This window comes from Macrobrachium nipponense, chromosome 9, assembly GCF_015104395.2.
Source record: "Macrobrachium nipponense isolate FS-2020 chromosome 9, ASM1510439v2, whole genome shotgun sequence".
Taxonomy (NCBI): domain Eukaryota; kingdom Metazoa; phylum Arthropoda; class Malacostraca; order Decapoda; family Palaemonidae; genus Macrobrachium; species Macrobrachium nipponense.
The window spans coordinates 84808385-84835884 of NC_061110.1; the positions used below are offsets into that span (position 1 = coordinate 84808385).

At 35.0% G+C, this 27500-nt stretch overlaps 1 protein-coding gene across 2 annotated transcripts in view; it reads left to right on the plus strand.

The window, feature by feature from the left end:
• LOC135218554 (uncharacterized) overlaps positions 1–27500 on the plus strand; it is a 201816-nt gene that overhangs the window by 41083 nt on the left and 133233 nt on the right. For both annotated transcript variants that reach the window (XM_064254932.1, XM_064254931.1), the window contains exon 2: positions 24336–24678. In XM_064254932.1, coding sequence (XP_064111002.1) covers positions 24639–24678 — 40 coding nt within the window. In that variant the 5' untranslated portion in view covers positions 24336–24638. The remainder of the gene's footprint in view (positions 1–24335; positions 24679–27500) is intronic.

Below are 27500 nucleotides of genomic sequence, written 5' to 3' on the forward strand. Positions count from 1 at the left end.
GTAGTGTAAATGTTGCTGAGCAACATTCATTTGTGAACTTTGAATTCTAGTGCCTCGTCACGACATTGCTGAACCAGGAATCATAACTAGCTCTACGCTTATGACTGGTGTCTGATTTTTAAATCTACACTTGAAATCTTTGATAGTTGTCTAATGAATAAGTCTAATGAATAAGCAAACTTATCTTTGATGGATGAGAGATTCAGTTAGGCTTACTCTTTTTGTTTTGTTTTTTATCGGTGGCCAGTGAATATACCACGGATAGGGAGAGAAACGGTTTCAATGATGCATGCATTATTTTGTTCAAAACCTAAAGAATGCATTTTATTGGGAGATACTTTATTAACATCGGCCTAATCCTTCCATCACTCCTATACGCCACCTCCGCTCTCTTCTACATCTCAGGCGACTAGATCGGACTTCTCAGTTCTCACTACGAACTCCATCTCGTGAAAGCATCACTAATGATAACGGTTATTTTAAAATTCCCCGCACCGACAACCGACGCCTTAAAATGCATGTTTATAAAATATTTTCTGTTCAAAGAAACTTCATCTTTCATTCCACGAAATATGTGCATACACTCGTGTTACCCCCTGTAGCCGTCAAAGAGCAACCCTTGATTAAAGCAGTAGGTTTTTCTTGGAAAAAAAAAATATATGAAATAGACTTAAACGAGAACGTCACCTTTCATATTTCTTATCCTTTCAGCTACTTATAATATGCTTATGGTAGTAGGTTTAGCAGGTATACATGTGAAACTAATTTGAATTAATTTCTATTTAGAAGAAATGAATAGCTATAAAAAGATCAACCTAAGAAAGCTCTAAGGAAATTAAGCCTTTCTTAATGTATTCGTCAGTTTTGACTCCCACGGTTTTCCAAGGCGTCCAAATGAAACAGGATGATATGGAAGGAATTCGATAAAAATTAAGACTGAATTATATTCGTTTGATTTTTTTATGATTGCTTTTTGACTTTGAATAGCTAGGTCTGAGTTAATTATGTTAAGCACTTATGAAAAGGATAAGAAGAAAGGCAAACATGGCTGATAAAACAAGAATAACGGGAATAGTCAAATAAAGCAGATTAATATATATATAGATATATATATATATATATATATATATATATATATATGTATATATATAATATTATATTTTTTTTTTTTCTTATATCTATAGTATAGTATATATATTATTATATTATATATCTATATTATAAATATATATATACTATTAATTATTTATATATTTCGATTTAAAGAATTATTTCATTAACTATTACGGTATCAGAGAGAGTATACTGCTGAAAATAGACCTAAGCAAATCATGTGGGAAAATCAGAAGTCCAATTTAAGCCCACTAAATGTGTCATGTAAATTATTTTATTGATCAAAGGACAAAATTAGTTTAACTAAACATCGTTTTCAAAGAATGTTAACGCCTTGATGTATTATTTATCGGCTGTAGGAGACGAAATGACAACACCCCAGTGCAGTACGATACGTTGAGTCAAGACTCGAGCGGCAGCAAAGCCAACTTCAAAATCTTCGGTATGCTGTCACGAAGCTAGAGTTGAGAATAAAATTAGAAATCATGGACCCATCGGTATATATTTTCCTTACTTTGCAAAATAATTATCTTTAATACATTGAATAAGTCTACGCATTTCTAATGTAATTTATTTCAAGTATAGCACCTTTGAAAGGAAATGTCATTTATTGTTAAGTAAATAATCTGGCACCTGCATATAGCAATATTACCATAACGAACAATGAATTGAGAAACTACGCCAATTCTTCGTTGGCCGTCTGTACGTGGGAAGAATGGAAGATTATGGTTTTGTAGAATGAGTGCAAAGCTAAACGGTTTTAGAAGGAGGAGGTAGACCTAGGAAGGGCTTGTTACATGGCATGAAAGGCCTTTTAGAAAATAGGGGCCTAAACTTCCAGGAAGAGAAAGAGAGTGCGTGCATGATAGGCAAAATAGGCTGGGATGGTGCCGCGTATTGAGAGAGGGCTTATGCACTGTTGATGAGGCTTCTGTGTAGGTGTAACAAGCACCTAATGTTGTAGCAGTTTTTAGCTAGGGGTCCATCCAAGACTCAGCAGTTGAAGCATGAATATATATATATATATATATATATATATATATATATATATATATATATATATATATATATATATATATATATATATATATATATATATATATACATATATATATTATATATACTATATATATATATATATATATATATATATACATATATATATATATATTAACTGAATTATACCGTACATGCAGATAGTATTGGACAGACATAAGTGAATAGAATTTCCATCTTTGCTTGGCGCTTCGTTTTTCTCTCTTTAATCCTTTTTTCCTTACTAAAGCTCACATCGTGAGAAAGATTTTCTCACTTTGAAGGACCATGTTCATTGCGACGGTATTTAACAACTTCAATCCAATCGATTAATATGAAACCTGTCTCAGAAGTATATCTGTTCTTGTCTGGAAGATATGGATGAGAATTAATTGTTAAAGAGATATAAGAAGGGCAATTTTGCATCTAAAAAGAATATTGATTTTTTTCCTCCATGTACATTCGCTAACTGAAGCAGAAAAATTCTCCCACATCAAACACATAACATACTACAAGCAGTCAGATAACTTACTGTAAGCAAGTCGTCACCAATCCTAGCCTTCATTGTTCTTCTCCTCCACACACACACACACACACACACACACACAATAACACACAACGCCAATCACATCTTTTGTACACCAAACTGCTACCTTGATATTAAAGTCCTTATTTTCCAGCGCCACTTGCAGCGCCTAATCATCACCTTATATGGCGTACTGTCTTTCCTTCTCAATAAAGGAGGAAGTATTCAGTTTCATAAAAGCACTTAAGTCAAACAAACTAAGCAAAACTTCATCAATAAGCTAACTTTTCTCTATTGGTTTTGCCGTTTAACATCAAACTTTTTTTTTCCGAGATTCAGACGCACACTCGTACAATAAAAACATGTAAAATATATATATATACATACTATATATATTATATATATATAATATATATATATATCTTACATTAGCTGGTAATTAAATTGGAAAATTTAACTACACATCTCGAACAGGATTTGAACTCGTCTTCTGAGTTGCAAACGCAGTTACATATTACCGACCGCACTCGAGAGAGAGAGATTTTACCTCCTCTTCGGAAATTGGTGACACTTTTTGAGCCAAAACTGGCTGATTTGCCTTTAACTATACTTCCACAGAAAAAGCATTCTCGTACATCAGAGCCGATCTGCATTAGGAAACACCCGTCCAAATCCACTGTTCACCCAATGGCCTAAATAGGTATCAGGTTGGCAGTGTTGCTTTATAGCCAGGTTGCTGTACACGGTGTATACGTGTGGCGGCCTCACTCCAAAGATTTGTCGAGTCAGTTGTGTGAACCCTTGAATTTTTGTCCCCTTTAATAGGAGAAAGCATATGGGTTATACATGTGTGTGTGCGCGTGTTTGTGTACGTAGGTGTGTGTGTGTGTGTGTGTGTGGCATTTCCGTACCTGTAAGTCCACACTTTCAACTTAACTCCAGAATCTGAGTTTAGAGACGTTGCCGTTTTCAAGACCGTTACCTTCCAGCCCAAAAATGGTTTACCCTTCCGGTGTCCGTGAACCCATGAAATTGGGAGAAACATAACCGTAGAGTTTATGGTATTCCATTAAATTACCTCCACGTTCCCGAGACAGACCTTGTGAACACGTGCCATTTTCTAGGGCTTTGGCATTTGCAGTTAGATCCGGAATGGAAAGCACTTTATTTTCTTTAATTAAACGTTTACCTGCAATTTATTTATTTATTTGTTTTTATTTTCAGTGTTCACAATAATTCAAAGATAAATTGTTTTTAACATGTCAAAGGAAATAATATACATCACGGTGATTCATATATACGCATTGAGCTACAAATGTCCTTTAATTTTTAATTTGCTCTACCTCGGAATTAATATATTTTTCATAAATGTTAACATATAGGAAAATATATTTATTCAGAGGAAGAGCGAATTAGATGTTAAAGGACATTTGTAGCTTAACGCGTATATATATATATATATATATATATATATATATATATATATATATATATATATGACATGCATATATACTTATATGTACGTATGTATGTATTCGTGTGAGTGCTTGTCAATTTAATTGCCAATTAGTCGAGAAAACAAGTTTCACCTCACAAGAGGATTTGAACCCGTATCCAAGATGCTTCCGAGTTACAAGCACCAGGCATTAAAGTCGATGGCACCCATTTGCCTCTCTGCCTTTGGACCCAAGCATATTTTCATAGGAAGATCTCTCGCTCGGGGGAATACACGGGACTGCATATAACCTTTTAATGTAGCTATTTCTGAAGTGATGAATAAAACCTCTTCTTGAAAAAAAAATATACAAATAACATTTGAACGTAATTATTACAGGAGTATTAAACAGATTCGCTTCTTGAAAACGAGAATTGAAAAAGTAACAATTATTATAATCTTCGTATAACTGCATTACTATATCTCATATTATTGTTAAAACTGCGATGGTATATAGTTTCTAACATAAGTAATGTAAGTCGAGATTTTTGGTTATCAACTTGCCTTTCTTGCTATCTCGTTTGCAATCGATCGAGCATTAACCTACCTTTCGTTACTCCTTATGTCAGACTCATGAACAACAACAAAAAAAGAAAAAATGAAACAAAAATCAGACACAAACACACACCTGAAAACATTAAAAATATACAGAAAGAGACTAGACACTACGTTCAAAGGACGACAGGGACCCGTTGATACGTATAGGAACCGACCAATCCATCAAGAGTCGAGGTGCAATTATTTCCTTTGGAAGCGAACGGCTGAAACAAAAGAACCGTCTTCAATGTTTGGAAATGCTTCGTTCGGGCTGATTCGTTCTGTGGTTCGAAAGGAAGGAGAAGAAAAAAAATACCCCGAACCGTCTCATTCTTGCAGTTTCATGATTGGATTCCCCCCCCCAAAACCCCTTCTTCTTTTTCTTCTTTTTCTATCCTCAATAGTTGATTCTCTCCATTTTATTCCAATGGTTTCGTTTAAAAAGGAAAGAATTCTCCGGGTGGTTATTTCAGGCAATGTATTTTCTTATGCTCAGAGCATTTCCTTGGCTCCTATTCCAATTTCACCTGCTGTGTCAGATTCAGAATTATTTATATGATTCCAAGTGCTGATGCAGATGTTGGAACCTTTCAGAGGAGGCTCCTTGTACCTGGATTGTTCCCTTGCCTTTTATCGTTATATATTTTGTGATTAATGGAGCCATTTATTGGTATTATGCATGAATACATTCATACATACATATGTGTGCATATATATATATATATATATATATATATATATATATATATATATATATAGATATATATATATATATATATATATATATAGATATATATAGAATATATCTATATATATCTATATATATATATATATATATATATATATGATATATATCTATCTATATATATATATATATATATATATATATATATATATATATAGATATATATCTATATTAGAGTATATATATATATATATATATATATATATATATATAAAAAATAATATATCTTAAAAAATATATATAAATAAAATTAATATATATATATATATATATATATATTTATATAGATTAATATATCTATATATTAATATATATAATGATATATCTATATATTAATATTTAAATATATTATATAAAAAAATATAAATTATATATCGTAATATTAATCTATATATATATATATATCTCTATATATATATATATATATATATGATATTATATATATATATATATATAATTACGATATATATATATATATATATATATATATCATTATATATATATATATATATATCTATATATATATTTATATATTATATATATTATATAGATATATATATATATATCGTAATATATATATTATATATATATATAATATATCTTATATATGATATATATTATATATATATCTATCAATATATATACATACATATATATATATATATATATATATATATATATACTATATATATATATATATATTCTGTCGCTTTTTATAGCTTCTTGTTCCACATGCCCTTAATACTAGGTTTCATATGATGAGAAACCTAATATTTCGAAACTACTACAGACGTTACGGTAGCTTTTTTGGCATTACATCAATTGACGATATGACCGAATCTTCCACGCTTGTTTTCTATAAAGCGTCGGAAGTTGAAGAATCAGTTTCTTCAGTATTAATTATTCTATATTCAGTTAGGATTCTGAGTGGCACTTATGAGCGGGGCTCAGAAGGTGGAACGCATCTGGACATTGTTTTAATACTTTTTTTTAGCTTTCTGTGAAAGAAAACTTCTGAGATGGCTTTGGCTGTCCGTCCGTACTTTTTCTGCCCTCCCTCAGATCTTAAAAACTACTGAGGCTAGAGGGCTGCAAACTGGTACGTTGATTTCTAACCTTCAATCATCAAACATACCAAATTACAGGTTTCTTGACTCAGTAGTTTTTATTTTATTTAAGGTTAAAGTTAACCATGATTGTGAGTCTGGCACGCTATAGGTGCCTACAGCACAGGCCACCACCGGGGCGTGGATGAGAGTTTCATGGGACGTGTCTGAGTTTCATTGGCCGTAGCTGAGAGTTTTATACGCCATTATACGCTGTAGAGAAAATTCGATTGATATTATTTTTTCAATTGTTTTAATTTTTTTTTTTTTACCCGTGTCTTATTTTGTTTAATAAGGGAATGACGTATTCTGGTCTGTACCCGTTACAAGTAAAGTCTATGGAATCGACGTTTCCAATTGTCTTCAGATACATTCGTTTGGTTAAGTGCCTGTTCGTGCGCGCGCGTGTGTGTGTGTTTGCGTGCCTGTATGCATATTCTACAATTTAGCTAATATCATTAAGCAGTTTAGAATTTTTTTTATCATCATTTATCATGCTTCTCACCGCTCTTTTTATTGTTAATTTTGAACTCGGTATCGATTGCCACAACTCTGTTCTAAGGTTGGAGGCTTATTCCAAGGCCAAAATCTCATCATCTTACGTGACTTACTTGACGGCTATTTGTAATTTTGAAGCAACAATATCCATATTTAAAAACATTTTCCCGTAATATTGTAAACGTCATGATAAGATACGGTCTATTTTTGACAACATAAAATCAACTTGCATGTTTAAGAAGTCGTAATATCTAGAATATTGCGTAGGCATTTGTCTTATGAGGGTGAGTTTGGAATATTCCTCCTGGCTTCAGGATTGTATTAGTCTTTACATGAAGCTCCATAGAATGTCCGTATAGATTCCCAATAGATTATAAAAAAAAACTTAATTTGCTAATAGAAATATTATGGAAAATTTCATTTATAAGTCAATGTAATGTTTTAAGATAATTCAAGTTTAGTTTTATTATTATTATTATTATTATTATTATTATTATTATTATTATTATTATTATTATTACTATTATTATTATTATTATTATTATTATTATTATTATTATTATTATTATTCCGGAATGTTTTTAAATATGGATATTGTTTTATTAAAAATGACTGCTGCTTCAGCACTATTAATCTTGTTAAGAGTCTTCTCTATCTTTCTGATGACGGCTTTCTCGTTGTTGCTTACACTGGCGAGCAACGCACCAAAGGGCGTGGTAAAATTCGGTTGAGTTATTTGATTTATTATTACTTATACAATTCTCTCTCTCTCTCTCTCTCTCTCTCTCTCTTTCCAACGCGACGTTTCTTCCTGATCGACAGGACATTATCAAGCGATAACTGCTGAGGGACTGAATTCCTGTGTTGTTGTTTAAGATTAAGCTGGCCTTGTACCAGCACGGGCTCTTGCTCGTAGAGCAGCCCGTATATGCCTGTGGTGAGCCCTTCTTCTTATATCGTGATGTTGCGGGCTCTTCAGTACGGTCAGAGCACCTCTCTGGCAGTTCCGGTTTTCATTGGTTCCTGGGAAGGTGACTCATACGGCGGCCGTTTACGAGTCCTGCAGACCTTCTCAGGCGGGGTGTATCACCGGGAGCCTCTTGATTGGCTTCTACCTGAGTGACGTCACCCCTGGTATTATTCTCATGTCCGGTGTTTGTTTCATGCGCGCTGGTACTTTCGTTGGGGGGGAGGGGTGTGGTCCTCCTCACACACGTCGGTATCAGGAACGCTTCTTGGGTGGTATTAGGGAAAGGCTTTTGTTCGAGGATAAGCAGCGCTTCTAGGAGACGCAGACGTCGTGGGTCTGGTGCTCTCCCGATGATCTTAATATTCCTGACGATGTCGTCTCTCGTGATGTCTTTCTGGTGTACTGCAAGGGCGTGCTGCCTAATGGCGCCCTCCTGGGCGTGGCAGGAGATCCTTTTAGACAGGCGCATCGTCGTCATGGTGATGTAAATCCCAGGGAATCCTTGGGCGGGGCATACATATCGGCAGACAACGTTGGACTGCTTTAGGGGGTCTCCTACGGGTGGGAGGGTTTGTTCTTCATCAGGAGGTCCTTCGTGCGCTGATTCTTGTAGCAAATAATGAGGGACACTCTCTTTCCTTCTTCCATGGGGCGGACGTGTTCCTCTATTATTTTCTTCCTGGCTTCTTCGCCCTCCTTGTATTGGTGGTGCATGAAGGCTTTATAGAACAGTTTTATATACTCCGGGGTGGAATGTTCCTTCTCTCTTCCTCCGTCATGTACCACTTGTTATGGGCGGCTCGTGTTTCTCGGTTTACGAGTTTATTCGAGTACCCATTGTTAATTAGCATCTGAGATGCTCAGTCGAGTTCGAGGTGTGTGTCCTGCCATGTCGAACAGTACGAGAGGGCCCTCCTGACGAAGGCCCTGACGGTGGTGGTCTTGAACCGCGCAGGACACTCGCTATCACCATTCAGACAAAGTCCGAGGTTCGTAGCTTTGGTGTATACTGTAGTCGCCAACTTCTGATTCGTCTTCGTGACAAGGACGTCGAGGAAGGGGAGCCGATCGTTGCTGCTGTACTCGACAGTGAAGTTGAGTGCGCTGTGCTGCAGGAACTGCTGCCGAAGGGCTTCTACCTCATCCTCGGAGTCGGCTTGCACGAAGATGTCATCAATATAGCGTCCGTATGTGCGGGGACATCTATGTTGCGAGAAGACCCTTTCTTCCACTTCACCCATGTAGAAGTTAGCGAAGAAGACTCCTAAGGGGGACCCCATCTCCGTCCTTTTGGCGGTACATCTAATTAACAATGGGTACTCGAATAAACTCGTAAACCGAGAAAAACGAGCCGCCCTTGACAAATGGTATATGACGGAGGAAGACAGAAGGAACATTCCACCCCCGGAGGATATAAAACTGTTCTATAAAGCCTTCATGCACCACTAATACAAGGAGGACGAAGCAGCCATGAAGAAAATAATAGAGGAACACGTCCGCCCCATGCAAGAAGGAAAGAGAGTGCTCCTCATTATTTACTACAAGAATCGGCGTACGAAGGACCTCCTGATGAACAACAACCCCTCCCTGCCCGTAGGGGACCCCCTAAAGCAGTCCAACGTTGTCTAACGATACGTATGCCCCGCCCAAGGATGCCCTGGGATTTACATCAGCATGACGACGATGCGCCTGTCTAAAAGGATCTCCTGCCACGCCCAGGAGGGCGCCATTAGGCAGCACGCCCTTGCAGTACACCAGAAAGACATCACGAGAGACGACATCGTCAGGAATATTAAGATCATCGGGAGAGCACCAGACCCACGACGTCTGCGTCTCCTAGAAGCGCTGCTTATCCTCGAACAAAAGCCTCCCCTTAATACCACCCAAGAAGCGTTCCTGATACCGACGTGTGTGAGGAGGACCACACCTCTCCCCCCCAACGAAAGTACCAGCGCGCATGAAACAAACACCGGACATGAGAATAATACCAGGGGTGACGTCACTCAGGTAGAAGCCAATCAAGAGGCTCCCAGTGATACCCCCGCCTGAGAAGGTCTGCAAACTCGTAAACGCCCGCCGTATGAGTCACTTTCCCAGGAACCAATGAAAACCCGACCTGCCGGAGAGGTGCTCTGACCGTACACAAGAGCCCGCAACATCACGATATAAGAAAGACTCGCCACAGGAATTTTCTACGGGCTGCTCTGTGAGAAAGAGCCCGTGCTGACACAAGGTCAGCTAAATCAAAAACAACAACAACAGGAATTTTCTACGGACTGCTCTGTGAGAAAGAGCCCGTGCTGGCATAAAGCCAGTTTAATCTTCAACAACAACAACCACAGGAATTCAGTCCCTCAGCAGTTATCGATTGATAATGTCCTGTCGATCAGGAAGAAACGTCGCGTTGGAGAGAGAGAGAGAGAGAGAGAGAGAGAGAGAGAGAGAGAGAGAGAGAGAGAGAATTGAATAAGTAGTAATAAATCAAATGACTCAACTGAATTTTACCATGCACTTTGGTGTGTTGCTCGCCAGTCTAAGCAACAACGAGAAAGCCGTCATCAGAAAGATAGAGAAGACTCTTTACAAGATTAATACTGCTGAAGCAGCAGTCATTTTTAATGAAACATATTATTATTATTATTATTATTATTATTATTATTATTATTATTATTACTATTAATCGAGTGTGCTTTTTCATATTTTCATGAAATTTTTAAGTACTCTTCTTCAACGTAAATATATGTGTATATATATGTATATATATATATATATATATATATATATATATATTATATATGTGTGTGTGTGTGTGTGTGTGTGTGTGTGTGTGTGTGTGTGTGTGTGTGTGTGTGTGTGGGTGTGTGTGTACTATATATGTCGATATTGCAATGCTGCCACGTTTACACTTATATGAATATATGATAATGTGTACCAATGTCATTAATAATTAGGTCATGGGAACAATTTGCGTTGCAGAATAGTACTTAAAAATTTCATGAAAATATGAAAAAGCACGCTCGATTAATAATAACAATAATAATAATAATAATAATAATAATAACAATAATAATAATAATAAAAATAAAACTGAACTTGAATTATCTTAAAACATTACATTGACTTATAAATGAAATTCTCCATAATATTTCGATTAGCAATATTAAGTATTTTTTTAAATCTATTGGGAATCTATACGGACATTCCATGGAGCTTCATGTAAAAAACTAATATGTATATATATATATATATATATATATATATATATATATATATATATATATATATACGTATATATATATATATATATATATATATATATATATATATATATATATATATATATATGAGCTATACCTAAGCGGTGCACATTTAGTTCACTTAGATTGATGTTATTTGTGCTCAAAAGTAACCTGAAATTTTTCGTAATAGGTTAAAAAATTTACATTTTCAAACACCTGAATAAACATACACAAAATGGGATGCTGTTCATTAACAGCCACATCTAGAAAAACCTCAAGAGATGGTCCATAACAAAATTTCTTAAAATATCACTTCTAAGAATCGAAAGGAGAGATATGTTAGATTATAATTATATCCTTTTGAAATTCTATAAGGCTAAATATAACGAAATAAAAGTCCCATGCAGTGCTATTGCATGAAAAAATCTTAAATTGTATTTTCAGTGGTTCAATGTGCATGAAAAACAATTTTTATGCGGTAGGCAAACAGAGGGCAAATTTATATGGTACTGCTGTGTAAATACCCTTTTGAATAACGTTGATTTCATTTTTTAAATGATGCTTTGCTATGGTGAAGTTTCCCGTTGTTTCTTTGACAACTTCAGACAGCTTGATAAGCATAATAAAATTGTTATTTTGATTACTTCCATGAGGAATAAAAATCATTACGTAAATAATTTTCCCTTGTATTTTTCAAGGTCACACACCACTTACAGGCAAATTTCTGTTTTGTGTGTGTGTGTTTTTTTTATGTTCTCGCTTTTAATAACTATGATAGTCGGAGGTGTCTGGTTCAGAATTCAGTATAGTGTGCCGTAGCAATGCTAGTTGTATTTTACCATGAATTTTTTTCCAACGTCAGTTTAAACGTATATTTATTTTTTTTACATTTTCACTAGAGGATACAATTACGTATTTCACCATTTTCGTATTATATAATTTTGATGAAATGTGAAGTAGGAGGTTCGTAGATTACTTTAACTATGAATGTTGCTTGCCATGATCAATATTTAAAGGTTGGAGGTCATTCATAGGTCAACATTTTAATTTATCTTTAGTCTCATGAATTTTGAGAGGTATATGAAGTGGGAGATGACGATTGTTTTTTCAAAATAATTTTTATGTTGAATTTTTTCAGAAGCATTGGTCATCTGAAAGGCCAAATTATAAGCATTTTCTTATAGATCCTAAAAAAAATAATACTTAAAAGGCTTCTCGTTTCCAGGATCATTGTCAAGAGGTATAACATATTCAACTCTGAAAGCGAAAAACCAAACTGTGGAGGGTAGCTCCTCTAAAGTGCTATTAATCATACAGTCACCTTCTGCAAATTATTATCAATTCAACCAATGAAACGGTGTTCAAAATATGTGACTCAAAAAAAGTTGATTAAGAAACCATATACTGCAAACATTAGTTTAAACTCATCTGTATAGTTCGTGTCCATGTTTGTGATAGCTTGGAAGCAGACGAAGGTGAAATCGTTTATCAGAATAATATTCATTTTATCTATATGGTCAGAGTTCCAGGCTCTACTGGAAAGGGACTCTGACCAGATAGACAATACCTTCCTTAGGCAAGGATGAAGCGGATTAACACAATTAACAGAACCAACGTTGGCTAGGGGGTGACCCCAGGCATCACTTATGGGTATATATCCCACCACATATTTCGCTAATGTAACTTCTTCTGTCATTCACTACTTGATAAAAGTCAGTCCATCGAAATGTAGTGCTTAGCTTTAAACCAGAGTGTTTAAATGGGCCTTTTATACTTAAGACGTATCCTGTTTTAACAGATGTATATAATATATATATATATATATATATATATATATATATATATATATATATATATATATATATATATATATATATATATGTATGATATATATATATATATATATATATATATATATATATATATATATATATATATATATATCAATTCAAGCTACAAATGTCCTTTAATATCTAAATTCACTTTACCTCCCAAATGATATATTTTCATATATGGAATTTTTTAATTGATAATAATTTCCTCCCCCCATGGGATCGAACCACCGTCCAAGTCGACGGGGACGAAATCAGGACAGTCAGTGACGCTATCCAATCAGCCAACAGAGACGCTATAAGTTCATATCGATTCTGACCTTACAAATCACCCTCGACCTGGGTGCTTTCGAAATTAGAATCGATATGAAACCCCGTCTACCATGTTGGCCAATTCGAGCGTTTGACAGCACGTAGCCTTTTGTTATGAATAATTATCACATCGAACCGTGATCCATTTATATATCAATTCAAGCTACAAATGTCCTTTAATATCTAAATTCACTTTACCTCCCAAATGATATATTTTCATATATGTACCGAAGGGGAATTTTTTAATTGATAATAATTTCCTCCCCCCATGGGATCGAACCACCGTCCAAGTCGACGGGGACGAAATCAGGACAGTCAGTGACGCTATCCAATCAGCCAACAGAGACGCTATAAGTTCATATCGATTCTGACCTTACAAATCACCCTCGACCTGGGTGCTTTCGTAATTAGAATCGATATGAAACCCCGTCTACCATGTTGGCCAATTCGAGCGTTTGACAGCACGTAGCCTTTTGTTATGAATAATTATCACATCGAACCGTGATCCATTTATATATCAATTCAAGCTACAAATGTCCTTTAATATCTAAATTCACTTTACCTCCCAAATGATATATTTTCATATATGTACCGAAGGGGAATTTTTTAATTGATAATAATTTCCTCCCCCCATGGGATCGAACCACCGTCCAAGTGGACGGGGACGAAATCAGGACAGTCAGTGACGCTATCCAATCAGCCAACAGAGACGCTATAAGTTCATATCGATTCTGACCTTACAAATCACCCTCGACCTGGGTGCTTTCGTAATTAGAATCGATATGAAACCCCGTCTACCATGTTGGCCAATTCGAGCGTTTGACAGCACGTAGCCTTTTGTTATGAATAATTATCACATCAAACCGTGATCCATTTATATATCAATTCAAGCTACAAATGTCCTTTAATATCTAAATTCACTTTACCTCCCAGATGATATATTTTCATATATGTACCGAAGGGGAATTTTTTAATTGATAATAATTTCCTCCCCCCATGGGATCGAACCACCGTCCAAGTCGACGGGGACGAAATCAGGACAGTCAGTGACGCTATCCAATCAGCCAACAGAGACGCTATAAGTTCATATTGATTCTGACCTTACAAATCACCCTCGACCTGGGTGCTTTCGTAATTAGAATCGATATGAAACTCGTCTACCATGTTGGCCAATTCGAGCGTTTGACAGCACGTAGCCTTTTGTTTATGAATAATTATCACATCGAACCGTGATCCATTTATATATCAATTCAAGCTACAAATGTCCTTTAATATCTAAATTCACTTTACCTCCCAAATGATATATTTTCATATATGTACCGAAGGGGAATTTTTTAATTGATAATAATTTCCTCCCCCCATGGGATCGAACCACCGTCCAAGTCGACGGGGACGAAATCAGGACAGTCAGTGACGCTATCCAATCAGCCAACAGAGACGCTATAAGTTCATATTGATTCTGACCTTACAAATCACCCTCGACCTGGGTGCTTTCGTAATTAGAATCGATATGAAACCCCGTCTACCATGTTGGCCAATTCGAGCGTTTGACAGCACGTAGCCTTTTGTTATGAATAATTATCACATCGAACCATGATCCATTTATATATCAATTCAAGCTACAAATGTCCTTTAATATCTAAATTCACTTTACCTCCCAAATGATATATTTTCATAGATGTACCGAAGGGGAATTTTTTAATTAATAATAATTTCCTCCCCCCATGGGATCGAACCACCGTCCAAGTGGACGGGGACGAAATCAGGACAGTCAGTGACGCTATCCAATCAGCCAACAGAGAAGCTATAAGTTCATATCGATTCTGACCTTACAAATCACCCTCGACCTGGGTGCTTTCGTAATTAGAATCGATATGAAACCCCGTCTACCATGTTGGCCACTTGGACGGTGGTTCGATCCCATGGGGGGACGAAATTATTATCAATTAAAAAATTCCCCTTCGGTACATATTTGAAAATATATCATTTGGGAGGTAAAGTGAATTTAGATATTAAAGGACATTTGTAGCTTGAATTGATATATAAATGGATCACGGTTCGATGTGATAATTAATTCATATATATATATATATGTATATGTATATATATATATATATATATATATATATATATATATATATATATATACATACATATATTTATTTACATAGTATGTATGTATATATATATATATATATATATATATATATATATATATATATATATATATATATATATATATATATTTACATAGTATATACATATGCATACATGTTTAATTTTTTCTGGATTTAAAGTACCATTATGAGTTATTACTTATAATAGCATTGTGACTGATAGCAAATTCCATATGGGTATTTAGTATCATAATATTTCATTTTACTAATTCGTTTTTGTATTCAGCTCACCATTATACTGCATAGGTCGGAGGCACTGGTTATCCGCATCGTTCGGCTACCGATATAAATAATCTTGACACGTTTCACAGAATTACAGCTGTATTTTTCCGCCAAAGTAAAAAAAAACTGCATTATTTTGTTATCTGCCAAACGAGTAAGTCGTGCATGAATTAGGAAACTGCATAATTAGCTCCCTAAAATGAACCCGTATTTTCAAATGACAATAGCCGACGTGATCTTTTTTGATTTCGCCTAATACGTTTAATATGACAGCGAGAGTTTCAAACGACTTATATAGCGTTTCTTTAAGGGGGCATATCTCTTTTTTTTGTGGGTGGGTGGGGGGGTGGGGGGGGCGTTGAGGATGTTACCATTATCTAAGACGTACTTTTAACGATAATCATATTGCTTCTAATTTATATAAGCGTTTTAAATGAACAATAATGCTTGTGGAGATGTGTGTGAAATACAGCTTAGAAAACCTGGCATTTGGTTTTTACATGATATTTATTTTAGCAGAGATTTGGTATCCATCTATTATTATTATTATTATTATTATTATTATTATTATTTTATTATTATTATTATTATTATTTTATTATTATAGAAACAAATTCACTATTATGTATATGTACTACATATGTTTAAAAATAAATCTATGCAAAAAGCTTTCTGTACAGATTTGTCTTTAAGTATATGCATACATATACATAAATGTGGGTTTTTTTTCTCCATTTCAAGACCCTCCCTATTATTATTATTATTATTATTATTATTATTATTATTATTATTATTATTATTATTATTATTATTATTATTATTGCAGCAGACAAATTCTCCTTGTCAATATCCTTTCAAGACTTTTTAGTAAAAATTATCGTAAGCCAAATTTTTTATAGTTGCAAAAGGTAGGTCAAACCAAAATTACTGGCATTAGAAAAAAAAGGTTATCCGCCCGTAAATGAAATTATAAAAAAATGGTTTCGAATTCACAGAAATAAACTTGAGATTCCATGAAACGAAAAGCATCTCAAAATGAGGTCGGCTGGAGCCAACGTCAAAGATCCGTGAGCAAGACAAGTTGGGCCATTCCAAGACAAGTCAATTTTCCTCTGGACATTAAATGGGACAGAATAGAGCCAGTTTCGCAGCTGAGTGAAGGCGGGGATATCATTTGAGAAGCAAAGTCGGGAAAGAGAGGTGGATAATGGCAAGTTCGCAATTTCTCCCGGTTTTAAGTGAGTTTGAATAGAACAGGTGCGAAAAGGTATTTCTTTAGATTCTAGGAAGTGTAAAACAAACACTCAACTACAGATAACGAGGCAGAACTAAAACAACCATTTGTATTTCAATGTTTGAAGTGCGGCGTCTGACTTGTTTACCGAAGTCAGCTTCGTTTTAGAGTAGACTTCTCTTTTATGAAGCTTTTTTCATGTTGAAAAAAAAAAAAAAAAAAAAGAGCCGAAATTTGCATAAATGACCAAAGCGATCTCGGGCCTAACAAGAAAAACGCTAATTTATTTCTCATCCGAAGTGTTGGAAAACTTCTTTGTCTCCATCACGAACGGGGTACTTGAACTGCGGCAGACAGAAGAAGGCAGATAATTTTAGAAATTTGTCGCAGTAGAAAAATAAATAAATATATAAGTACAAAAAAAAAATAGTCCACAGTTATGAATACGAGCATAATTATTGAAAGATGAATCTATACAGAAAGCTTACGGGGAACTCTTTCTGTTCAGATTCATCTTTATATACATATATATATATATATATATATATATATATATATATATATATATATATATATATATATATATATATATATATATAATGAATTTGTTTCTCATACATAACTGTGGTTTTGCTTCTTCAGTAAATCATTGCAATTGATCTAACGAGCTCAATTTTATAATTTTCAGTTCATGGCCTGCTTGAATGCACATGATGAAATTCTGAGGATTAGTTTGATTTCTGTGTTATGTACACAAACACACATTGGTATATATACACATATATATATATATTATATATATATATATATATGTACATAAACAGATAACTAAAAAATAGACAGGTAAAACCACGAAGTAAGGAGACGTTGGGGCAGGTCGATACTTGGATGAGTGACTACCAAGAACTTTCGAACGCCGTCGGCGAATAAGCCACTTGAACATCCGGGGGGTTAGGGCGAGACAATACAAAACTTGTTCTAAATATACTCGCTGATAAAGGAAAGGATACCAAATATACGCACACGTTTACAACATCACACAAGCACAGTCACACACAAACCTCATATAATATTATGTTTCTGTAAATTATATTCAGACATTCATACGTACATATATATATATATATATATATATATATATATATATATATATATATATATATATATATATATATATATATATATATATATATATGAATACTTATCACATCACCGTGATTCATATAAATCATTCGAGCTACTAATGTCCTTTAATATCTAATTCGCTCTACCCCGGATTTGATATATTGTCATATATGTACCGAGGGGGAATTTTTTGTTTTTTAGTTGATAATAATTTCGCCCCCCCATGGGATCGAACCACCATCCAGTTGGACGGGGAACGAAATCAGGAACGGACAGTGACGCTACCGAATCTGCTATCAGAGAGGCTATAAGTTTATATATATATATATATATATATATATATATATATATATATAATATATATATATATATATATATATATATATAAATATATATATATATGTGTGTGTCACATATATTATATATATATATATATATATATATATATATATATATTATATATATATATATATATATATATATATATATATACATGTATATATATATATATCTTACTGTCCGCTATCCACCTCTTACAATGGTATACGACGGCGACAGTTCAGTTAGTATATCTTTTCTTGCGACGGTTATACGCAGGCATTGTGGTTCTTTTTCCCCTTCTCGTCTGAGTGATATCTAGTAGATTTTGGTTCTTCTTCAGAATAAGGGAGATGACTCAAACGTACTGAGTTAACTTCTGAACAACTTTATTTCTTAGCTCCATCACTGGAGTATAGGAAAGGTTGGTCGGATGACCGCTTAGTTGGGAAATCTAAGTTGAACTGATTTACAAGAGGGTCGCGTCGATAGCGTAACACTAGCTATCTCAGCGTTTATAAAATAACAAGAATAAAATGAACACGTAGCCATACGGCTCGGAAGTCATGTGTTTCCGCTACAGGTGAATAGGTCAACCGCTTCCCATGGAAGGTGTTGTGACCTGTTTACAAGACAACCTAAATGTTTATGCAGACAAATGCAAACCAGGCTACTGCAAGCATTGCATAGCATGGTCTAGTTTCACGTCCTGTTATTACACTCCTAATTCGCCAATGACCCCTTGGGTCATGGGTTTATTTACAGATAAGAAATTTATCTGTATACAAAATGTAATATATTACATTAGCTCGGACAGCTACCATTCAAGCACTGAACATTAAAAGTTACGTTAAATATGTTTTCTAGGAGTGTGATCGTATATATATTTAGTCATAGCCATAAAGAAGTGATTATGCAAAAAATTATATGTAAAAAAAATACATATCTAATAGACATATTCATAAATAAAGAAAAATGCATGGAAAATACAGATCCATGGTTGCTATATATGGCATAATGTTAGTGAATGATTAGGAGGTACCAAAAAAAATAAAAGGTTAGCATGTATACATGGATGGTTATAGTAATAGGTAGCTTGTTTAAGAATAGTTGTTACCCCGTGGAGATCCATAATTTATACATGATCATGGGTAACTGTTTAAGAATATTTGTTACTCTTGGTAAAGAAATAGATATATTATAATTCATATGATTGTGTACAAGATATAGATTCCAGGTACGTACACGCACCGACATTTTAATATATAGGGCTTCAATATTTTATTAGGTGCCCGAAAGATACTTTTAACTGTTCATATATATAATGAAATGCAAAGTCTCGGAGTTTCTTGTCCTACATATTGCCAGCGTACGGACCGCTTTTCACACACAACTCAATTCCAGAGAATTTTCCTCCGAGTCAAGAGAAATGGCCAATTTCAAATGGCTCTTACGGTAAATGCTTTCAGCAATATAGGAGTGTTGTCTGGACGTGGCATGACATTCCTCTGAAGATCCATCTGTGTTCGCCTCAACCTATGCCAAGCAAATATGTTAGCTGCGATAAGAATCACCACCGTAAAGCATATCACGGCCAGTGACACGTAGAAACGAAGATTCCCCCCTGCATAAGTCGTTGACGTGTGGTCCATCTCAGCTAGTTGCGTCAAACGATGAGCCACCTTCGCGTTGTATGGGAGAGGTAAGGATGGGATGACAGTGCTGGTCCACGTGAAATTCGCGAAATAGGCCCGTTCCCTGATGATAGTGTTCACTCCTCGGACCGTGTAGTTCGTGGACGTCCCGATGCAACCGTCAGCGGCAACGAAGATCTGGGAGTGGGCCGTGAATCCGTCCGGGCACGGGACTTGAAAGCCTTCCTTGTCGTATCGCATCCACGAGCCGTTGTTCAGCCTGTAATTGAACTTATTATCGTCAAAAGGATTAAGTTTTTTTCAGACAACTTTCGTGTGTATGGGAGAGAGAACCGTTTAGCACTATACCTAACTCGCATGAATCCATAGATATATGATGGATCCCGTCAAATTGGATATTACTGGATTTGAGTTATTCGTCATGAAAGTTGGGAACGGTGCGAATTGTATGCCTGCCAGGCATCAGAAGAATCAAAGGGAATTGTAATCATGATCCTATAATTTTCAACGCTTACTGATATTAAACTATAATAAAATTCTATGGGCGTCTAACAAAGGAGCATAACCCAGTTTCTCCCGTCCGTTCTCCAAAGTTAAAGTCAGATCTTTAATAGGCAAAAGATGTGGTGATAAAACACCCCTTGTTGCTAGAATGTTCGTTCACCAAACTCATTATTTGATTAATTGATGATAATTGTTTACGCAGTTCTGACAAAACTAATTCGTTTTCATGTTGCAAAAACTCAATTCTCTTATTCTGATCATTAATTTTAAGACGATTTGAAATTCCTAAGCCTAAACTTGCAACAGATCCCAAGATGTTTAGTGCAGCAAAGATAAACTGGTTGCGTCGTTCTAGGCTATTGTGTTGCATAGTCCACATCAGCAGATCTCGAACTAGACCTTCTGCCTCGGCAGTTTTGTTTTGCAAGTCGTATGATAACATTTCTGCGATGCTTAGGGTTTGTGTTAGCGAACTCTCTGGATTAACAGGAAAATGACGTTCGTGCATTTCATTCAACGATACAGCGAACCTCGACAGGTCGCTTTTTAGGTTAATGACGTCATCCTCCGGGAGGAAAATCGCTTGCATATCTACTTCTATAACTATATTGCTTGATGTAATGAAAACGTCTTCTGTTCTTTCAATAATGGTGCCATGTGTAAAATCTACATTTTTTTGTTTTAGCGCTCTTCCCACACGACAAAGATGTCTGAACGAACCTAAATGTTTATGCAGACAAATGCAAACCAGGCTACTGCAAGCATTGCATAGCATGGTCTAGTTTCACGTCCTGTTATTACACTCCTAATTCGCCAATGACCCCTTGGGTCATGGGTTTATTTACAGATATGGAATTTATCTGTATACAAAATGTAATATATATATATATATATATATATATATATATATATATATATATATATATATATATATATATATATATATACAGTAGTTTAATTACTTTAGGCATAAACAAAATCTAATAAATATATTTGGGAGAACTAAATACTGAAGGATAAATTTTGAATATACAGGGCTTGTGAACTAATGATTGCTCTTTCTAATATTTTGAAAAATTCGTACAACCTAAAACAATGAACTACTCATTTTTTTTTACCGTAAGTAGTGGACTAATTCCTACGCTAGTATTAGCTTTGATATCATTGTTGAACTCACTGTTATGCCAAATATATACAGTTAAATGATAATACTAATTTGGTGTAAATATCGCTCCTACACGCAAACGTCTGCCTTACGAGTTAGCTACCAATAGGCGATGTAGGTCACTCAGCAGAGCATAATATGAAAATATTAATAGTAATAATAGGGAAAAACTCTCTATCGCGAGAGTATATTTAATATTCTAAAGGGTCCACAATAATACAAAATGTTAAAAGTGCGTGTATAATTTTTAAGACTTTACAAAAAGCTTTCGAACCCTTCCCTGGGTTCATCTTCAGTCCAGGGAAGGGTTCGAAAGCTTTTTGTAAAGTCTTAAAAATTATACACGGACTCTTAACACTTTGTATTATTGTGGACCCTTTAGAACAATAGTAATAATGACAATAATATTAAAAAAACTTACAATTGAATAAATGAAAACCCACAAGAGAAGCACAACGAAAAAAAAATAGTAATAGTACTTAAAGATTTTTTAAATAATTCACAAGGTCTGGTATGACACTGACGTTTCTGAATCCTTTCAGGCGAAATACACGCATTCCAGCCGCTGGGCAGGATAAGGTGAAAGGTCAAAAGGCTCCACCAATGGCCAGAATTGAGACAATGCCAAAGAAATGTCAAAATCATCTACTAAATATTATTATTATTATTATTATTATTATTATTATTATTATTATTATTATTATTATTATTATTATTATTTTTATTATTATTATTATTATTATTATTATTATTATTATTATTATTATTATTATTATTATTATTATTATTATTCGGAAGGTAGACCCCTATCCAAATGGAACAAGCCCTCAGGCACCACTGATTTCAAATTCAAGCTTCCAAAGGATACGGTGTTCATTTGAAAGTGATATACGGAGATACGGGAAGAAGAGATCAGTATTAGAAAAAAAAAGAAGTAAATTTACGAACATATAAAAGTATAAATAAATGAGTCGAAATTGTACTTCATGACACAAACAATCCTTGTGTACAACAGAATTTCTCTAATACATCAGTCACCGAGAAAAGCCTTCCATCCTCAGTAAGAGAAAATACATGTGATGCTCATAACACAGAATCGCAGGTTTAATTTGAACTCGTCCCTCTTGGAAGGGAAGGAAAAGTGGCTGCGGAAAGGTGGCCGCGGAAAAGTGGCCACAGAAAAGTGGCCACATCTCCAGCGAGAGCAGCAGACTGTCGTCCTCTAGCTGCCCAGGTCTGCGTATTTTCATTTGGTTGTCTCGTAGATCGGGGCTGGCCGTTTGAGTCATGATAAACTTGCGAGATTAGCTCTCGTAATTGCTGCCGAAAATACTTACGTTTGGGCAAGTTTCATGCGTGGTGTCACTTCCCCCGCAAACCCCTCCTCCCCACCCCCGCCCCGTTGAAATAATACTTTTATTTTCGGGAGCACAGAGGTGGAGAAGACGCGGTACTATAACCATACTGGAATTATAAAAGGAAAAGGTACGGCACCAGCGTTTCCTAATATTAAAAACAAAATGAACAAAATAAAATCTTGCACTAATAATGCTGTAATAAAACAGGGTCACAGTAATATATATATATATATATATATATATATATATATATATATATATATATATATATATATATATATATATATATATATATATGTATATATATACATATATATATATATATATATATATATATATATATATATATAGAAAGAAGTTTCTCCATTTCGTGATCTCCATTGCTTTACAACTCATATTAATCCATACCTTGTCAAACCTTTCTAATCTTTGCAGTATATGTGAAGTCTACCGCCTAATAAAAGTGGAAATCGCTGGAGGACCTTATTAACGGTCTATTTTATTTTAGAAGATGTTTCATAGTTGTCAGTACGCTATATAAAGCGAAGTCAAAATTTGCATTTACTTTTATCAGTAAATATTAATAGAATAAGATCGTTGACAGATCAAAAATCTATAGTTTTCCTTATTCCTATTTCACGCTTTTATCTTATCTATCACTCGGGTCAAGACTAGATAGGGCCACTGTATGGACTTCTTAAACATACTTTGTAAAGAAAAGGTACAATGATTTAAAGGATTTATATATATTTTTTCTAAAGCTTATGAAGATAGGACCGAAAACTTTAATTTCTTCAGGCATAATGATGAGCTAGAACGAAGAGAGAAAGATAATTCTTGTTTTGTGTAATAGTTAACAAAGAGTAAAGGAAACAAAACCTAGGGCACGCGGTTGCCACTATGGAAAATCATTGATAAGTAAAGAAAACGGAAGGAAAGTGGAGAATGCGTAATTGTGGTGTGTATCCTTAAACCCTCTTGAATGTATGTAAATCTGACATTACCAGCGGATGTGTGAAGAACATCACAAGAGATTTTACGACAGACATACACACATACATTTAATAATATTATTCTCTGAATTTATGTACGTATATCGATATAAAATTGGTCCTTAGTATTTGTTAACCTTCTCGTTTGCTAACTGGTCATTTTCTTCGTTGTTGCAGGTTGAAGAATCCAGCCAACTAGTTAGTCCCATGTTTGTGGCAACTAAAGTCAGTAATTCTAAGACGAATGATGCTTTGCCTGCTGAGGAACCCTAAAGGAGACTGTGGACAGTGACACGACGAAAGCAAGAAAAGCAGAGGGAGAAGGAGGAAGAAAGGAAGAAGAAGACGAAGAAGAGGAGGAAGAGGCGATATCGTGGAACGGCGCCATGCGCCAATCACTGATCGTGGCATGATTGAGGTGCCAGCAAATATTCGCTAAGTGTCGGAGCCATCAGCGTTTGTACCAAAAACCGATACCAGATGGAAAGAACGTGGAGGCAAACAGCCCAGTTCTTATCAGGTACGTTCTAATGTATCTTTTTTATAGCCTCGATTAGGGTTCCACTCAAGTGGCTTATCCCGGAGGCGGATTTTCCTTTCGTAGGTGATTAGAATAAATCTTCTCGCCGTAAAGTTGTCGCCAACTTTTAGCTCCTTCTTCTTCTTCTTCTTCTTCTTCGACTTCTTCTTCTTCTTCGTCTTCTTCTTCTTCTTCTTTTCTAGTGCGTTTTAGCCGATGAATACGCCAAATGCTGCTGCTGGGATCTCAGACAGCCCTCTGGTATAATGTGGGCAATGCCTGGAGGTTATTAGTGCCGCATGGAAAAAAAAAAAAAAGACTTATTCAACATGGATGACAGCCAATGCATGTATCCATCTCGCGACGCCGCGGCAATCGAATTCCTTCGGTCATGAAGCTTTCCATTCTCGGTTATTACAGTAATAATGCCATAACCGGCTTGATCGATGTTAATTATGTGAGGCTTCCTCCGGTAGAGGGCTTTACTGATACCGCGGCATCAAAGAAAGGAGACTTTAGAAAAAGATTGGTAAGATTTGTTTGTCTAATTTCACTGAGGGAAAACTTGATCCCCTTGAAGGCTATAATAACAATGATAGCAATGGAAAAACAAAGCTACTGTTATATATGTACGTATATTTGAAGACAAAGCTGTATACAGAGCTCTCGTGAATCTGTTCGATTCCCGCTTTTCAGTCTGAAAACGGGAATCGAGCAGATTCCAGAAATGTCTCTGTACAGAATGTCTTCAAATATATGTACTACATATACATATCGGTGGATTTGTTTCTCCATTTCAAGACTCATACTACCACGAGTATTTTTTAATGATAGTAATACTATTACCATTTGCTGATAGTTCCATATTATGAGTAGCAGTAGTAGTTGCATATTATCAGTAGCAGTAGTGATTCCATATTATTAGTAGTAGCAGTAATTCCATATTATCAGTAGTAGCAGTAATTTCCAATTATATCAGTAAGCAAGTAGCAGTAGTGATTCCCTATTATTAGTAGTAGCAGTAATTCCATATTATCAGTAGTAGCAGTAATTCCATATTATCAGTAGCAGTAGCAGTAGTGATTCCATATTATTAGTAGTAGCAGTAATTCCATATTATCAGTAGCAGTAGCAATTCCATATTATCAGTAGCAGTAGTGATTCCATATTATTATTAGTAGCAGTAATTCCATTTTATCAGTAGCAGTAGCAATTCCATATCATCAGTAGCAGTAGTGATTCCATATTATCAGTAGCAGTAGTGATTCCATATTATCAGTAGCAGCAGTAATTCCATATCAGTAGCAGCACTAGGAATAGCAGTCCATAGCGAAATAAAAAGCTACATTACTCCACGAACCGATCAGCATTTTCATAAGTTAATGAAAAGCATAGGACTGAGGCAAGACAAAACCCTGCCCGATCTCTCCTTTTAGCCAAGAGATAGAAAGCGGTGCATTTGGGCGAGCTCTAAACCTCTCTCACTCTCCTTTTGAGATCTCTTTTTAGCTTCTCTTGCGCCGTAATAAAATTCATAAACATCTGAAAAGAAACATCCCGAGAAAGAAATTGCATTTTCTTATTCGCTGACTTTTGGAGAGTAACTATTTAATGCAATTTGCCTTTCAGTAAAAGGACTGAGTCTGTTTCTGTGTATCCAATTTAATTCAAGAGAAAAAGCAAACGCTCTTATTCTGCTTCTTCTTCCTTCTACTCTCTCTCTCTCTCTCTCTCCCTCTCATTTATATTGTCTGATTCTCATTTATAAGACGTACATGCATTTGCATGCTTTTACGGGTATATTCTTATATATCTACATTCACTTGTAGAGACACAAACATCTTCATGCACATGTATGTTCTGGGTGTGCATGGAAATGATTAAAAATATTTTAGGACTAATGTGACTTTTATTTTGAGACTTTAGAAAATGTTATTTGGGCCTTCAAAGAGCGAATCATGTGATTTTCAAGTCCTCTTTTTTTTTTTTTTTGCTTTTCAGCAAAGTCCGAATATTTGTCCATGGACCTTTTCTGAGCTTATCTGATATTTGACCTTCCTTTTCTGAATCGTTGATGGGCATTTTGGGTAAACTTACCGATGAGTTTGTCCTTTTATTGGGGGTACTGTGGTTTCTTTTTTTTTTCATTCTCTCTGAGGATAAGGAAAAGGCTACTTGATAAAGCAAAATTCAAATTAGTAAATACAGAACAGGAGCTTTCGACCTTCACTATGGGCCCCTTCAGCTGTACTGAGAAAAAATGACAAAGTTTACAAAGATAGAAAAGTACAAATACATTGAAGGGGCAATTAAAATGGAGATTATCAGTCTGGGAACTTCCCTGAGTATCACCATTTCTTGAAGGCGTCTTCTTATTATTGTATTGGTGATTAAGTCGTCTGTTGGCCGAAGGAGTAATTTCAGCCTCTCCTGTACTTTCTTAAAAGCTCGCCTGAGATGTTTCTGTGGTTCTCCTGAGAAGTTCGTTAGTTTTTAATTCCTTCGTGCTTTCGTATTAATTTTCAACTTTATATGTGTTCTCTTTGTCCTCACAAATCCTTTGTGAGGATTTTTCTCAAAGGCCTCGCTGGAAATTTTATAATTCAGTTTTTTTATCTTTTTTTTTTTTTTTTTTTTTTTTTTTGAAAACTCCTATGAGCTTTCCTTGTGACCTCTCTAACCTTTCAGAGCATTAACTGACCTTTCTGTATACCTTTCTAATTTTCCCCTAACTTTTTTTGATACTTTTCTATACATCAAGGCTTTGAAAACCTTTTATTTTACCAACATCGCCCCCCCCCCTCTCTCTCTTTCTCTTTATA